Source organism: Thermobia domestica, chromosome 3 (assembly GCF_964235325.1).
Source record: "Thermobia domestica chromosome 3, izTheDome1.hap1.1, whole genome shotgun sequence".
NCBI classification, from domain to species: Eukaryota; Metazoa; Arthropoda; class Insecta; order Zygentoma; family Lepismatidae; genus Thermobia; species Thermobia domestica.
Window position 1 is genome coordinate 92,718,442 of NC_137456.1, and position 18,165 is coordinate 92,736,606.

General features: G+C 33.5%; 1 protein-coding gene across 1 annotated transcript in view; it reads right to left on the minus strand.

Annotated features, from left to right (window-relative positions):
- Dhc93AB (Dynein heavy chain at 93AB) overlaps window positions 1-18,165 on the minus strand; it is a 253,302-nt gene that overhangs the window by 8,135 nt on the left and 227,002 nt on the right. Inside the window, exons 67-75 of the mRNA XM_081751294.1 lie at window positions 17,892-18,035; window positions 17,240-17,377; window positions 14,335-14,560; window positions 12,234-12,409; window positions 10,383-10,625; window positions 8,848-9,030; window positions 6,333-6,506; window positions 4,192-4,340; window positions 1,989-2,121 (exon numbers count right to left, since the gene is read on the minus strand). Of these exons, the coding sequence (XP_081607420.1) occupies window positions 1,989-2,121; window positions 4,192-4,340; window positions 6,333-6,506; window positions 8,848-9,030; window positions 10,383-10,625; window positions 12,234-12,409; window positions 14,335-14,560; window positions 17,240-17,377; window positions 17,892-18,035 (1,566 nt within the window). The remainder of the gene's footprint in view (window positions 1-1,988; window positions 2,122-4,191; window positions 4,341-6,332; window positions 6,507-8,847; window positions 9,031-10,382; window positions 10,626-12,233; window positions 12,410-14,334; window positions 14,561-17,239; window positions 17,378-17,891; window positions 18,036-18,165) is intronic.

Below are 18,165 nucleotides of genomic sequence, written 5' to 3' on the forward strand. Positions count from 1 at the left end.
GTTATAAATTTCATTTTGGAATTTTAGTGGACACCCTATGTATTCACTAGCTCACCCAAGAGTGTTCGACAGTATCTTATCCTCTGTATCAACCTATTCTTATTCTCTGTACCATGTCGATAGTAGCCGATTGCTCTTTGAGCTTATCATTCTTCAGAAATGCCTACACAGGACTTGTACTTTGTCCTGTACAAGTATAATCTGTGATGCCCCGTATCGTGAATAGTGAAGCAAGGAAATAATAATGCCTACCTAACGGACAAAATAATGTTGCGATCTTCGCTGAAAATTCACTTCATTTGCTTCTACAATCATGACCGTCAGCCAAAGTTTGCTGCTTCTGTAAACTTTTTATCAAGCTTTTCGGACAAAATCGTAGCATTCCTTAGTCAACACGCGTAAGGTTTAGAAATCTTGTAAATAATGGGCAAACAACACACAGTTCGCTGTCTTGACTATACGCCATGTTGACTTTTTCGATTGCAATAATTACTTCTCGTCTTAAAAAATTTAGTGAAATTCATATAATTTCTTTTGTTCATTCAGCATATTATCTTCGTGTAGTAAATTTTGGTAACAATTTAAGATAAAAATCCCAACCCGATATTTTAACAAATTTTAGTAATGTGGTTAGTAAGAGTATGTTTCGATACAAGATACAGGGGTTGGACAAAAAAATCTAAAACCACTTCATACAGGACACGTAAGTTTAGCCCTCCACTGTAGAACACGTGTTGCGGTTGCCGATTGTTTTTGCTTTCAATGTGTCATGTGGACCTTCCTCTTCCGTCAGCAGTAACCAGTTCACCTGTGAGTGTTGTGGTGTGAAAGTGGTGCGGTAAAATGGGCGACCTGACAGACTTCCGAAGAGGCATGATCGTTGGTGCTTGTCTGGTTGGAGCTTCAGTGGCAACAGTGGCGAACATTGTGAGGGTATCGAAAGGCACTATGTCCAATGTCACGAGGGCATACTCAATTCATGGGCAAACGACGTCTGCAAAGAACAACAGTGGTCAAAAGACAATCCTGTCAGATAGGGAATGGAGGGCATTAAAACGGATTGTAGCAGCTAAAAAGAAATCCACTGCAATGAAAATTACGTCTGAACTCAATTCCGGCATACAGAACCCGGTATCTTCGAAAACAGTGCGATGGGAACTTCATAAAATGAAAATTCATGGCAGGGTCGGTATCGCCAAACCCCTGATCACAACAGTAAATGCGAAGAGGCGTATCCAGTGGTGCAAGGACCACAAGGCATGGACTCATGAGCAGTGGAAACACGTAATGTGGTCCGATGAATCGACCTTCACCTTGTTTCCAACAACCGGTCGTGTTTACGTATGAAGAACACCGTCGCAGGCCTATGATACAGACTGTCTGCTCCCAACTGTAAAGCATGGGAGTGATTCTGTTACAGTATGGACAGTGATATCGTGGTTTTCTGCAGGTCACATCATAGCCCTGCATGGAATGATGAATGCTAAGGTGTATGAGATTATTTTGGGGGACCTGGTTCTACCCATGGCCCAAATATTGTTCCCTGATGATGATGGCATCTACCAAGATGATTTGGCACCCTGTCACGCTGCAAAAACGGTGAAATCATGGTTTGAGGAGCATGATCAGGAGCTATCACACCTCCCCTGGGTCCCACAATCACCAGATCTGAACATCATTGAGCCATTGTGGTCTGCGTTAGAAAGGCGTGATCGGTCTCATTACCCTCCACCAGCATCCCTTACGGAACTGGAGCATGTTTTGGAGGAACAATGGTACAAAATTCCACGAACCACGATTCAGGAGCTGTATACGTTCATTCCACGTCGGATCCAAGCTCTTTTGAACTCAAAAGGAGGCCCCGCATCATACTAGGTATGATTTTCACACTTTTGCAAACTTTTTTTTTTTTTTTTTTTTTTTTGTCCAACCCCTGTATGTTTGACAGAAATCGAGCTTGGAATCTGTGCTTCTGTACATTTGTTTACCTTTATGAAAATCACTGGCATGGACGGAAATAGTTCCTTAAGTCGAGATTCCATTATAACTCCACTGTTAATGTCCCATCTGGCTCCTTCCATAAACAAGCCATGAACGTACGCTCCTTCACGTGGTGACGATCTGAAAAGAGAATGAAGAAAGAAAAGAGATAGAATGAGAATGGAACTAGAAGCGTATTGCTATGACTACCTATTTCTAGTATTAACTGTAATATAAGTTAATAGTGTACATAGTTTGTTATGCAATTGAAAATTGTACATCGAAAGCTTGTTTCTCGGTTACATTTGGGTTAATTTTACGTGGTTAATAAGATATCAAACTCACAAAAAAATAATAATAAACTTCTCGTGCAGAAGCCGTTAGGATCCACGACCTTCCAGCCGAATTGTGACACTCATGCCTTTAGGGTGATATGTGGTCAGTACATCGTCTTCCCTCGTCGTTAATGCTGGCTTTCGAGACCTGAGTTCACTACTTCTTTATTTAAAGTATCTCCCCAATTGCCCTCACGACGCTGGGCGAACGCCACAATGCCAACTTTTGGTTAGTGCGAACGGTTATCCACCTTTCCTGGGATCACATCCAACACTGCTTAATTTTGCTGACCTTACGAGAAGCAGTATTCCGATCCAGCTAGGACGTTGATCAAACTCCAATAGTAAATTTCAAGAGTCTACGTAGGGAACGACCCTGTCAAAAATTTACGAGATACTGGAGAATTAACTTAGTGCACTGCGCTAGTGTTCCGGGAGCACACCATCCGGGAAAACGGAAGGAAGAAAGGATTGGGGAAGGAAGGAAGCTGCCTGGGACCTATTAGTTAGGTACCATCCTGGCATTTATCTAGTGTGAGGGAAAGGTGACAATTTTAGTCTTATATATTTATTTTGTTAGTTTAGATCCGGTTTTCGGAGAAAAAGAATGCTCTAAAGAGAATCTATTTCAGAGAAAGGACTTTTTAACTCCAGAATCTTTCTTGACTACCTTAGCTACCAAAATGATACAATAGTTTCAATCCTAGTCTAGTAATCCTAATAGAATTACAGAATTGGGATTCAAATAAATCATAAAAATAAAACTGTTAACAATCGAAAGTAAATATATGCATTTCAACAATACTAGCATATGTGGGTAAAGTTGAATTTCTTGTTACAATCAATTTGTTTCTATAGATTTTTTCTTTAAACTGATTGTGATGTGTAATAAACCACAGAAGTGTGTTTCCAAGAATTTTTACGAGAAGATTACGAAATAAATGTAAGTATCCATATTATTTTTATTAATATATTTATCAAACTTTCGATCCCTGTGATGATGACCTTCTTGTGAATTATTTTAAGAATTTGTTTTGTCTTGTAGTTGTGTAAAAATTCAAAGTGTAAATAGCACTGATATTTTCGTGTTAATGCTAAATTTTAATTTAAGATTGATCGCGTTAAGTTTGGTAAACAGACAACTGGTTCATTTTTATCTGTACAGAGGAATACAGTATCATGTAGTAATTCTAAGGATATTTCACAAGCATTTTACATAATGTTCAAAAGATACAGTTCTTAATTTTTCGATCAATTGTATTTATTATAAATGTAAAATGAAAAATTTTTAGGATTGCGGTATATTCGAAAATAAAGAAAAGGGGTAAAAATGTGCGAAACAGGTAGAGAATATTAATTAAATACAGACAAGCTGATTAATGCTGTATTTGTGTGTGTGTGTGTGTGTCTCTCTCTCTCTCTCTCTCTCTCTCTCTCTCTCTCTCTCTCTCTGTCTGTGTGTCTGTCTGTCTCTCTCTCTATACTTTGAAGACAATCCTTTAATGAACTAAAATGTTTATACTTTCATAGTGTTTTTATTTGTTATGTGAGTTTTAATATAGGTAATTCTGTAAATAGGATATATTTTGTATCTCATAAACTCCTATTGGGAAAATATGGAAGTACTTACATAATTATTTTGTCTCATTAAGGATTTCGAACAGTAATCACTTGTCATCTGAGCATAAGAAAGAAGAAAAACAGAAAATTCTCCGGTAGGTAAATAAATAAAATAAATACATGAGTAATAAGTAAATTAAACTAACAAGAAGTATATTATATATACATATATCGTTTAAAGAGATAATAAGCTAATGTTAAGCTTAATGACGTATTAACTACTTTGTTTAGAACAAAATTATGTTGATCTACTTACGTAAACTCTTCCTTGTGTTTTTTCGTAACTTCACATTGTAAACACATTTTGTCAAGTGGAAGTTCATTCTTACGTGCTGTACTTTGCATGATTGCTGTGAGAAATGATTGTGGATTGAAGAAACCTGATAACCACACAGATGCTGGAAGCTGAAATATATATATATATATATCCTCAACTGTAATTTTTGTTAACGACTAGTCATAGTATATGCAGTTGATTAATGAAATAATTACTATTTTAAAAAAAATGAAAAATAACTTACGCGACGTGCCGGATAATTCCTATTAAGCGTAATATTTCAGTCTCTCTTCTGTCTTGGTTTTCAGTTATACAAAAGAATAAACTGTCCGCAGATAAAAATTTATCACGTTATTCCTTGTAACAAATTATCCACAATTACACTTTTGATCTCTTACAGACTGTAGCTGAAACGGTGACAAACTGTCCAAATGAATGACTTTCTCCCTCTTATACACTTGGCTTTTAAAATTAAGAAAAATTAAATACTGTTAGAATAAATTGTAATATTAGTAACGTGTAATAACGAAAACTTTTCCAAAATACGCAAGTTCATAATACACATTAACTGTAATCAAGATGTCCTTACTGCTATGGACGGATCTGTCATTACAACTGGAACTATATTTCCTGGGGCCTATTTTCCAAAACTACTAATCTTGTAATCTAATTTGTTTTTTTACAAGTCGTAAAGTATCGTGAGGTAGAAACACTAGAATAATAATAGAAGTAATTTCTAAATACTAATTGGGGGTGCGGTGACTCAATAGTAGAGCGCTCACCTCTGGTGAATGGGGTCCCTAGTTCGATCCCTGGCTAAGTAAATTTGTGGTTGACAACATTGTGTCCGTGAGTTTTTCGGGGTACTCCAGTTTCCTTCCACATTCTTATTCCACTGATGTTTCCATCATCATTCACTCTCCTTAATCTTTCGCCTTTCTTAGCCTGAAGGGCATAATCGTGGGACGTTAAATTAAAATACTTCATTTTATTTAATTTCTAAATAGTAACGCTGGTACCTCTAATTTGTCATTATTTTATGGTGTATAAATTGTATTTGATTTTGAAAAGTTTTACACTAGTATTACAAGACTAGTAGTTTTGATAAGCAGGATCCTGGTCGTAGGATTAATGAAAAAGAATAAAAGTATTTTGAATCAGTCGCTCCTTTTGCTTCCAATGGGACATTACAGTGTTTCGCATACAGTTCCTTGAGTGTCTTGATAATATTCAAAGAAATGGTCGACATATCGAGTAGTTTTGCGGTATGGTTTAGTAGAAATTAAAATTAGCAATGAATTGATGCTGAAGAAAACTTATTTCAATTACGAAAAATAATATAACTTAAACATAATTACATTAATAAATTTAAATCAGGTTTGGTTTCGTATGCTTCAAGCTCGACGTACTTCTTTCGAACCGCCTAGAAATTCTGTTAAACTTATTTTAAGTGCGGATGCTTGAAACTGTGTATCTAAACAAATGCTTGTTTACCCGATATACAGATGAAATAATCCAAGGTCATCTCTGTGGCTTCAATCTAAATAGATCAACCGTATATAACGGTATGGTTGACATTTTTTTTTTTTCTAAATTTTAAGATAAACTATACAATACTGTACAGGAATTCTTAATTTTAAAAAAAGTTAGTGAATAAATATTTTTCTAGAACTAGCAGTAAGATACAAACGGTAAGACATCCCTCGCCTCTTTCGGAATTCATGACCGTTGAATGACAAATACTTCGCAACAAGGGAATGCATAATTTAAACTGTTTACCTAACATTGTTATTGTCTTATGTCTAGGAGGCTCAGGTGGGCAGATCTAATCTGATCTAATATTGTATCCAGAATGAAAGAAAACAGGAACGCTTTCAAAATTTTAACTGGAACCTAATCGAGAAAAGACCATTAAGAAGACTAGGCGCAGATAGTAGAACAATATCAAGTTAAATCTCGCATAAATAGGAACTTAAAATAGAAACTGTATCTAGTTGGCTAAGGATAAAAATCAATGAAGCGCTTTTGTAAATGAGATATTGAACCTTTGAATTCCATAGGCCATGCAATTAACTAGTTACTTTTTAAAGCACTTTGAAAAATTAGATTATATAACTTACCACAAAATCCGATGACCAAGCTTCTAACTCCCTGATTCGTAAGAGAAGATCTACGAACCACGCTGTAAGTCCGTGCATTGACGGATACGCCTTTCTTGTCCATGTAACAGGAACTTGATCTAAGAATAATGCATTTTCAAGATCTTCCATATCTGACGTGATTGTTAATTCACCCTGTGGAGATAATTTAACAAATTATGGACATAAAACATAAACCAGAAAAGTTTATTTATTTATTTGTTTTATTTTACATTCATCGTAAAACATTACGAGATATAAATCTTCAAAAGTTCTTTCATTTATTGGATTGCATCAAGAATACGATGAAAATGCGTGAAACCACCAACAGAATTACATATCCGTGGATGTAGGACGAATAGAGATCTCTCCTGTAGCCTCGTAGCTCACTATGTGCAATAATTGCAGGTTCAAACCCTGCTCGGATAAAATCCCGACTAATCATTTGGATCTCCTTTAAGATTTATCCTTCATAACCTTTGTAATACAGTAAAATGTAATGTACAAATCACAACAAATGAATAATTTGAATACCGTTTTCGGTAATTTATGATCTGTACATCCAGAAAAAAACTTTACTCACATTTGTTCATTCGGTTTTTAAGTTACTGACATGAAAAGTTTCTAATGGTGACTTCATTAAATTTCATTATTCGAACTAGAAGAGACGAAGAATATATACAACAATGTTTGTGTTCTAATGTCTTGTTTATTTTAGAGTATTAAGTGCTTGAATTAAAACTATTTATTTATTTATGTATTTATTCTTTTTCATTGTCACGAACCATGCTAATTGATTTTAAATTCATTGCACTACGTGCTTTGAATTTATCTTGAGCAGCTGGGAATAAACTATTTTTAAATTCCTTACTATAATATTACGGAAAGAAATAACTGCTTTGGTGCCAAAACTATATTGTTAACTTGGTCGTAAAGTGACTAGAATCAACATCCAGAGACATTTACCCTAATAGAGCTTTTTCCCTAAATTTTGCTACCAGTATTACGTGTATTTATTATGTGTATATACTACCGTATTTCATAAAATTGGTGTCAATATAATAGATTCTGAAAAGAAAATACACATATCTTTATTTTTGTAAATTTGTTTTCATTGTGCAATTTTACAAAAATGTATAAGGGATAAAACTTATCATAAAGTTGTATTACAGCAGTCACAATAATAAAACATAATTAATACTGTAATAGAAATTTCAGTGCTTTACGTATATTCACTTTATATATAAGGTGTTTCAAAACAACGCCGACAACGTTTGGGAGGTGATTCCTTACACCAAGATAAGACAAAAAGAATAGATCAACCTGGGTGCACAAATGCTTCTTTTCTGAGTTACAGGCTGCCGAAAACATGAACTTTAAAGGTCCATAGCTCCAAAACTATGGGACCTACCGTAGTCGGATCAAGACTTCACTTAAGAATTAAATGCGTGCTATCCAAAAATCCACGTTTCAGAATCCTAAGGTATTCACGTAACAATTTTTATAGAAGGAGTTTGGCTACAGGTATATAATTTGAAGTATTCAGCAACTACCTCCATAAAAATTGTTGCGGAAATACCGCAGCATTGTGAAACTTAAATATTTGGATAGGGCACTACTAGTGCTTAAGTGAAGTCTTGACCCGACTACGTTAGGTCCCATAGTTTTGGACCTATGGACCTTTAAAATTCATGTTTTCGGCAGCCTATAACTCCGACAGGAAGCAAACCATACTTCATATATTACAAAGCATACTTTATATCAATAACATGTAATAATATTACAAATCATATCAATAACAACTTAAATGCAAAATTATAAATTAACATGTAGAATTGCGTACACAAAATTAAGACGCTTGCTCTAATTACGATAATTAAAAGAGCAATTACGAAATATGTTTATATATAGAATGCAAGTTGCTATTAAGGGGAAAAATATAGTAATTTTTAAACTAATAAATTTGATTGATAATACTATCCGTGTATAAACATGTAAAATTGCAATTTTGAAAATAATGCAGTCTGTGAGTAATTGTATGCAATACTTTCGTACTTCTTGTCTGAATTCCGTAACATTAACGTTCTGAAGAATACAAATTCATCATTGTAGTTACTACTCTCACATATGAACGACATGCTGAACATAAGAAGCAAGTTTGTATGATTAAAGCACGATGACGGAAACATTAACAATCGTAACTCTTCAAAATATTTTGGTTAATTTTATTGATCTCCAAACAGATAATTTTTCACTTAATGTGCAGATATAATGCAAGGAAACCATATGAACTAAGAACAGAAGATAATGTGGAATTTATATTTAAAAAATGGAAAACAAAGGGAAGAAAAAGAAGAAGGTTATATTGATTGAATAGAACTTAATATTCCCTTCAGATAGACAAATGAATAACAATTGGAAGGAATTCGATGGATACCGTGAGCATTAGCTTTTGTGGTGACCTTAACTTCTACGTAAAAATAAATAAATAAATTACCTTCAATCCGAGATCCAGTTCTTTAAGAGATCGCTTCATTTCACCAGTGAGAATATTCATTCTTTCGCATTCCTGAAATGCTACAATAACATATGGTGTTCTTTCTTCTACTTTACCCATTATTTCAAGCATATTAAATTCATCTGGGAGCTTTTCAACCAATTCGTCTAAAATTTGCTTCACCTGCAATTAAATTCACATATTTATTTATATGTATATCCCATTAAGGTTATATATATCTATCTATCTATCTATCTATCTATATATATATATATATATATATATATATAAAATTTAAAATTAAGGAAATTCAGATAATTTTTCTATAAAACTAAATCAAGCTTTACCTAATTTCTTAAATATTAAACTAATATTATTTTCTTTGGTAGGGTATTCTAAAATTAAATTCTTTACATTATTATCTGATAGTAAATAACGAGGGTTTGTTTGTTCGTTTGTGTGTGTGTGTCTAGCCAAATATGAAATGGCGTTTGAAAGTGTGAATTTGCTGAAACACAAAGTTGTACAGAAGTACTTTTTAAAAAATTATTTACTTATTGATGAATATATGAAAGAAGTCTTTTAAAAGAAATGAGGGAAAATAGGATAAATTTTAAACCTTATCGGGAGTAAACAATAAATAATGATTCCTACGATCGAAGAGGTAGTCATACTCAGTTTTGCTCGCGTTGTGCTTTACTTGGGCATAACCGTGTACAGCTAAGTGTAAAATTTGCCTTCAACATTTTATTTATTTATTTATTTATTAGGCAAATCGATCACTAGATATTTAGTTGGACGACCAACTAGTTATGAGAATAAGGGCGGCTTAGGTCGCACGACTACGAATACTTTTATGTCGCCCATTGAGGGCGCTTGCACACCGGACATGGCTCAGTAGTAGTTGCTCATTACGTTAATATATATATATAGTGAAGTGTTTGTGAAATGGATGTCAATACTTTATGGAAGTTCTTACTTCACAAGATACTGGTTGAAGAAAGATTATTTAAAAAAAACTATTATAGCTCATAGGCATTTCAATAACTTTATTCTATAGGTAATTACTTTTACAATATATGCATTGCGGTAAAACCAAATGGAAAATGATAAATGAAAAAAAAAATGCGTTCTAAAAATGCTACACCAAGTTGTCCGAGTTGAAACGAAAGATTTAATTCAAACAGTACTAATCATTCAGACAGTTGTAATCAACTTAACTGATATGTTTGAAATTGGATGGAATGGATGCTATTTAACCTCTTTCAATGTTGGGGGATTGATATTACTATACCTACAATAATGCAAGACTAGTTGATTGTTCGACTACTCATCCAATACAGAAGAAACCTAAAAGTAGGGTATTTTAATATTTGCTCTTTATTTAATAGTACCTTTACACCGTTTCCTGTATAACGTGAGTAGGTGAATGGTAATTAATAGTGCTTGGTACATACTGTCCCAATAGTGTGTAAAACTAAATAAACAAAAATCTAATGAAAATTTGTTTCTAGGTAGTTGGTTCACACTTATACCTTATCTTCTCGTGTAACAGATGCTCCACCAGTTGCCCCTGCGTCTCGCGGTTGCATTTCAAACACTGTACGAAACAGATTCTCCGATGTACTAGTTAGAAATCCAATTTCAGCGTTAGGATGTAAACCATACAAATATGGGGATTCTGGAGGTAATGTATCGTCGATATATTGATGATAACTGGGAAAATCAGTATTTGGAGGTGCTGGAAAGCCAGGAGCTAGTTGAAGTTCTCCATCCACCTGTACAACATTAAATATGTACATATAGTTAGTAATAGAATTGAATTCATAATGCACTTGTTAATGAACAGTGAAATGCCTAACAAAATATTTACAACCTACTGAAACTAACAGTGTACAAAATTTTGTCTTGAGACAGGCATTCTTCATTTTGCAGTGTGTACTATTAAATCATTACTGTCTACCTTCTTTTTATTTTAGTTCGTAATAATGGAGATTAAAGGAGCTGCAATCGCCAGAACCCCCTAACGAAGTGCATACCTGATTTTAATTTACCCATAAGAATTAGAACAAAAAAATCATAGCGCGGATGTTTGAAAAATGAAATTAAGTTCATTACTTGGTTATTTTGAATTTAACAGTAAGTAAAAATACCAGAAAATTACTAAGGATTTCGATCTTCAATCGATCGTTATCAGAGAAAGATAAAACCTCGAAGGACTTGATCTACTTAGTGGCATACACAAAAGGGTTTTCGGGATTTTGACCTCCCATTGAACAAGATGGTGTGCAGAAATAAACATTTACCATATTTAAAGATATATACACAAATATCTAAAATTATATGAACTTGGGAACGTGAATTTCCTTCTTTATGAACGTCTGCGTACACCACTGGATTCATTACTCGGCGATTACTGCTTCTCTTGACCGGAGTATGCCACTTCTTTCATGCAGGTAGAGCGCCAGTTTCCCTTATAATGTCGACTGCCAACAGTATCTGATTTTTCCCAGTGGTCGTCATTCATCCAGATACTGGCTACATCCCCCAGGCTTCACTTCGGCAACGGAAACCGATACGGCAGTGTGGCTACAGTGTTGGCTAGACATATAAGTACATACAAAATGTAAATTCCAAGATAGATACGTACTATGTATATTTTTTGCGACAACTTTCTGCAGCCATTTTCAAACTGTGTGCCGATAGAAAACAGAAGAGTTTATTAGTTACACAATAGAATAGAATACATAGTTCTACCATACTTAAGATAAAGAAAACACACCAAGCACATGTTTCACATTAATTTTACTTCTCATATTTAAATAATAATTGTATAGGTAGGCCGTAGGATTTTAAACAATGACTGTAAGATTATGCTCTAGCATCGACATATATCGCCCAACGGAGAGTAGTATGCAAACGTCTATACGAGCGCTAGCTCGTAGGTGATAAATGACGTTAGGTCATCACCTTAGGTGAGGCATGGGTTTATTTGTCCAGGCCAAAGCAGATTCGTGCGATTACCACCGTCCTATCTATGGAAAAAAGCACATAGAGTAGACTTGTACCCCCAAAGGGTTTATATCTGACTCCTGTCGAACTTAAGTTATATATTATATATTACTAAATCACTCACTGTCTAAATAGTGCAATAAACAATAATTTACTGTAATAAATAGCAAACTTTCCTGAATAAAATTTCACCGTACGCCACTGGGTACTGGCATAATATTGAAAATGATAGATAGTTGAAAAGCGGTTTTACAGCCTAGAGCAGGCGGATGCAATTCACTAGCATAAGAATAAAACGACCTTCTGTACAGCTCTTTAAACTTAATAAACTGGGAGCTTTACGTATACAATACTTATAAGGATAATAATCTCACCAGTTCAGGCTGCATTAACTCCTCCAGGTATGTTATGCATAATCTTCTGTCCCAGTCATCTGTTATATGACCACCGTACATAATCTCTCCAAACAAATATCTCAGATCTTCCCAGGGAACTTTGTTATTTGCTTCCAAGTAGTTATACAAAACATTTACACTAATTGTCAAATCGCCTGAAATAAACAGAATTTATAATTAAGCTGTTTTAGGGATGTCAGACATTAGCGTGGGAAATGTAATGATGCATAAATCTGTCAGCAATTTTTTTTTAACAAAGACAATTTTTTACTGTGGAAAAATTTATATTTTTGGCGATACCGTATACTTTTGCCTTGTGTGCCTGCACTTTTGTGGCTGACCTTTTGCCATAATAATTATTGTTACAATACATTGTCAAAATTATCGGCATCTATAATATACACCTTGCTATATAGTTCTATGGACAAATTAATATGTAGGATAATTAATACGCAATTTGCATAAAGTACTCATATGTAAATAGTCTAATAACGGACAAAGAAATTTTAAAATTGTATGCCAATCTTGTGTGTTCGAATCAGGTGGAGTATGCATCTTAATAAACACAATATAATATTTATATTTGACTTTTATCAATAGTAGAACGTTCACCTCTGTTGCATGGGGTCCCTGGTTCGATCCCAGCTCGCGTCAAGTTAACTTTGTGGTGGACAAACACCGTGTGTGTCGGTTTTCTCGAGGTTCTCCCGTTTCCTCTCACTTTCTTCATTCCACCATTTCATTCATATCTCATCATCACCGTCTCCTTTAGCTTAGCCGACATAAGCGTGGGACGTAAAACTCACAGATTTCATTTCATTTCATTTTGACCTTTTATATACGAAAGTAACTAAACAATGTAATAACTTTATATTTCACTAAAATACAAACAGATTACAGTAGTCGAGAAAGATTATTCTTCAACCGATAAACTTTAAGTTCTATAACAGACTATTAACAAGAATATTTTTTTCTTAAGTAATCTGTATTTTTTCAAAACTTTACAACGCAAAAGCTTATTTGAAACTCTCAAAATATTAGTAACCTTTACATCAATTTGTACAAATAATAATTATTAAACATATGTATGGCTAACAGTACAATTTTGGGTAAGAGTGCACTTTGAGATGTGACATTGAAGGAATAGAATCACTATTATTTATACGTAATAGGGTAGGTAAGGTAGGTTAGGTTAGGTTCGTTAGTTTACGTTGGGTTAGGTTAGGTTAGGTATCAGTTCTTATGAATGTGTTGCTCGAAGTGCATTTTGCCCAATTTGGATTACATAGTACATAAGCATCATTATATCATCATTAGGAGTTCGTCTTCCATATATTGAAATACTCCAGTGAAATGTTCTTGTCAACTAATTTCTTTCGTTTTAGCGTTAAAATTTTCCTTTTTAATACTGTCTATCACTTTAAATTCTTTATTTTCTTCTATCTGTCACATTCCTCAAAATAAAAATTCTGTTCAACATCCTAACCAGTTGGTTTTACTACTCTTTTTAATTACTCTGCTATTTTTCTCTTCAATACCTCTGTTAACACTTCATTTTTTAAAAAACTCATATTTCGAATGTTTTTCCCCATACAGTGTAATACTCGATACGAAAGACTGATGAATGTTTTAACACACAAAATGTATCTTTTAAACACATACTATATATTAAAGTTCTAGAAATTCATTATTTGACTATTAGCATAATTATATATAGAAGGAATGTTGTTGAAACAAAAGGCTTGGCTATTTATTTATTTATTATAAACAATAAATAAATAAAAGTATAACCGATTAGTTATTAGAATGTTTATAGTATTTTAAACATATTCGAAAACAAAGGGTGCAATTATAGTTACATAAACTAATTTATATAAAATGTCTATAAGTATATTAATGTGCTTGTTTACAATATTAATTTTTTTACGTGATTCTGAAATGCTCCTAACATTACAAATAAACTAGCCATTTGTATGGAAATTAGTGTCATAAATAAAATTCATATTAAAAATATGAACTTAAAAATTGTAAAGAAAGGAGTAGAACATATCTTCACAAGAAAATATTGGCTTATACTTACCAACATTAAAGGGATAGATACGATTCCAACCCTGAGCTCCGAATTTTCTTCTTTCTGCCACAACAGCATGGAAGTAGCACAAGGAGAATAAAATAGCTTTGAATTCTGCTTCCTTACTGCACATCTCTAGTGTTTCCTGATTGAAGTTATCAAATGCTTTGTGTAAGTTAGCGTTCATACCTGTTGGTGGTTCATTTGTGATCTTAATAGATGACTCTAGTATACCCTGAAAATGTAAGATAGTAATTATTACTCTATGTTATCATCTACTACATTACCATATTTAATTTTTAATATCTACAATGTCATAGTTACACGCTAGTGGAATTGTTATTTGCAACAAATAAAACCATTATATTCATTATTATTGGAAAAACATTATGTCGTATAGGATCCCTTTAATACACTATTAAATACTAATGCATTCATCTCAATTATATTTGAGAATATTTTATTCAACTTTAACTACAAGGTGAGAGGAACAACTATTTCAGAAGAATGATATTTAAATGATATGTTCAATATCACCACTGTTTACTTGAATGCATTTCTCCCTTCAATGCTCCTAATTGCTGAAGACCAAGCTATCCTCCAGATTTTTCAAAGTGGAGTAGTGTTGACTTAACTCTGAAGGTGTGTATCTACGGTCATGGATTTATCTAATTGGGAGGCATCATAGCGTCATAAGTAATTTGATATTAAAAATTGACTAGTTCAAATTTCACATTTAAAGATCAGTACATTCTTTCGTAAATTTTATATTTCAAGCCACAGCTATTGAAGTTTTCTACCAAACAGATTCACTTCTATTGAAACTATAGTTTGAAATGCTAATGTTCCTGTAACAAAGATAAATATCAGAACCTGTTTCCTGAAAAACTAAGATTTTGGAAGTATCCAATGTTTGGTATTAATCCTTCAAATACTTCTTTAATTAAAATTTACCATATCGTCACTTTAAGATTCAAAAATTGTTTGACAATGGATGACAATTCAAGTTATGTATTGCGGCCACAAAAGATACTAATATTTTGTTTGAAGGATATTCATTTTTTCGATTGCTTCACCTGCTTAATGGAAGTCTGTAGGAAATACTGCGCAAGATTTACGGTAGTATGGTAGATTCTGCAATCCTTGCTTTTATGTTTTGTTTCAGGTATTTCATGCTTTGAATTATCTGGCAGTACACGTGGTCTATAAGTGTCCTCATGAGTGGATGTCGTTGTTCAAATCACTCTTAACTATTGGAAGTAAATTACTACTGGTATTTTAGCATGAATAGACCTATCCTAGATATATTTCAATACAGTAGAATTTATTTTTAATGTTTTTACACTTGATATGATTTTTGGCATATTAATTTACTATTGCTAACCAGCTCATATCGTTCTAATTCGATCACTGTTTACCATAGTACCACAAATCGAATAGCTGGAGACGTCATTGGGTTGAAGATGATCTTTGCATCATACTGTATATATTATTTCGTATGGATGTTTGTTGTCTATTTAGTTACGGAGTTATGAAAAAAGAGCCTGTCCAGTTTGCCACAAGCACCAGACTGCGTCACGTGATCAGGTCAAATTCATGTTGCGTGCTAAGTCGAGTCTGGAGATTCTAAATCAAGAAAATGAAATGAAATTTTTGAGTTTTACGTTCCACGGTTATGCCGGCGAGGCTAAAGGAGACGGTGATTATGAGAAATGAATGAAATGGTGGAATGATGAAAGTGGGAGGAAACGGGAGAACCCCGAGGAAACCCAAGCACACGGTGTTTGTCCACCATAAAGTTCACTAGGCGGGAGCAGGGTTTGAACCCGGGATCCCATCTAAATCAAGATGTGAGGTATTTCAAGCACGTAACTTCTGCGTGGGGTGCCCTGGGTAATTCGAAGAAGATGCATATACTTTATCATTATTCTTGATTTTATTCAAACAACTTGACTTTTGACAATATTGTATCCATATTTACCTTACGTGATATACATTGCTTTTAAGCTCTTCATTATGTCTTTGCAATAAGCTTTCAATTCGCCATATCCTTATTATAGTTTTTGAGATATGTGGACAACTTCATTTTTTTCACTGATTTTCCATTGACTTTAGTGTTCATGTTTCGTGATTTTTTTGACTATGTTCCATCCATTTTAAAATAATTTCTGTTTTGAATGTAGAATCTATATAGTCTGTTCTACATTTAAGCGGATTTTCAGCCATCTCCTTCTTTAGGTTTTCGAGACAAGTGGAGGAATTATTTTTCCCTGATTTTCTATAAACATTAATGTTAATGTTTCGTGGTTTTCGACTATGTTCTGTCCATTTTAGGACAATTTGCTTTTGAAATATAGAATCCCTTACATTTGAGCTGAATTTTAGTCATCTTCCTGTTTTTGTTTTTGAGATAAATGGAGGAATTATTTGGTTTTCATTGATTTTCCATTGACATTAATGTTAATGTTTTTTTTTATTATTATTATTACTATGCTCCATCCATTTTTTAGGACAATTTGCTTGTCGAATATAGAATCTACATATTCTCTTCTACATTTAAGCTGAATTTCAGCCATCTCTCCCAAAGTGTGTTCACATCACTGTAACCTAATAGACCCTTTATTCCATTAAAAAGTAGCCATCAAGTTCGCTGAAAATATCTGAATTCCAATACAAAGGCGAAATTGCATCAAGCGAAGATGGAGCTTCTAAATTAATTGAAATCTTTATTTAAGGTGAAATGTTAAATTATTTTACTTACAATAGTACGTAGAAATGTTTTCAAAGTAAGATGAGTAACCTGTCTTTTTTTGTAATATTGCTGTGCATTAAAACTAATGATTCATATATTATAGGAGAAATGTACTATTGTTCAATTTGCATCTCACAGTAACAGAATAGAATTACAATTTACCTGGGGAATAATGTGCGCCGTAGGTGTAGCTGCAGGTTCTGCACTCATAAATAGTCTATAGTCATCGTGAGTTCCTTCACTGTACTGTTCTAATTTCTTCTCTAAAGATGGCAGCCACTTCTTCACTAAATGGATATTCTGTAAAGATAATTACTACGATTGGAAACAACACTGATGACAAACTACTACTACTGAGCTAATAAATATTCACAACTCATTCATGGCTCATAATATATAACTTAAAGTAAAAGTACTTTCATTAACAGGATATTTACTTTCCTCAATAATCTGAACACTTAGGTTTGTTTTTGTTGTTTTGAAATATAAAAGCAGTAACTAGGAATACTATATTTAGGTTAAGTTCTAAAAGAAGAAGTTTATTGTCTGTAAAGTTTGTATTTTCAGAAAATACTGTTAAGTTTCAAGAAATCATTAGTTGTTTCTTCAACAGCTGTAGATTTACAAATGTATCTATATTTTCCGACATTGCTTAATTAAAATAGGTTACATATATACTGTTCGACGCAAATTTTCTTAAAGAACTGGATCGGACAACATACCAAATTGGCCCGTATAAGTTCTTACATTATTCTTAACCAGTAAAAGGGTTGGAGCTATTTAACTTACATATTCATTATATCAGTAAAGTTACCTGCAATATAACCCAATGGCCACTTCTTGCAGCAATATCCATTGCATTTTCAGCAACAATTTCCTGACCTTGACCCAAAGATACATTGTGAAAATTTCCTGCAGTTATAGTGAATCCTAATTTATTTCCCAAACTTTCAACATCCTGAAAACACAATTTTTATACAATTAGTAAACAAAAAACTATGGGAAAACTTTATAGTACCGTAGTTATTTCTAAAGTTTGAATTATTGATGGAACAGAATTATGTTGTTATCCGACAAATCTGTGTGAT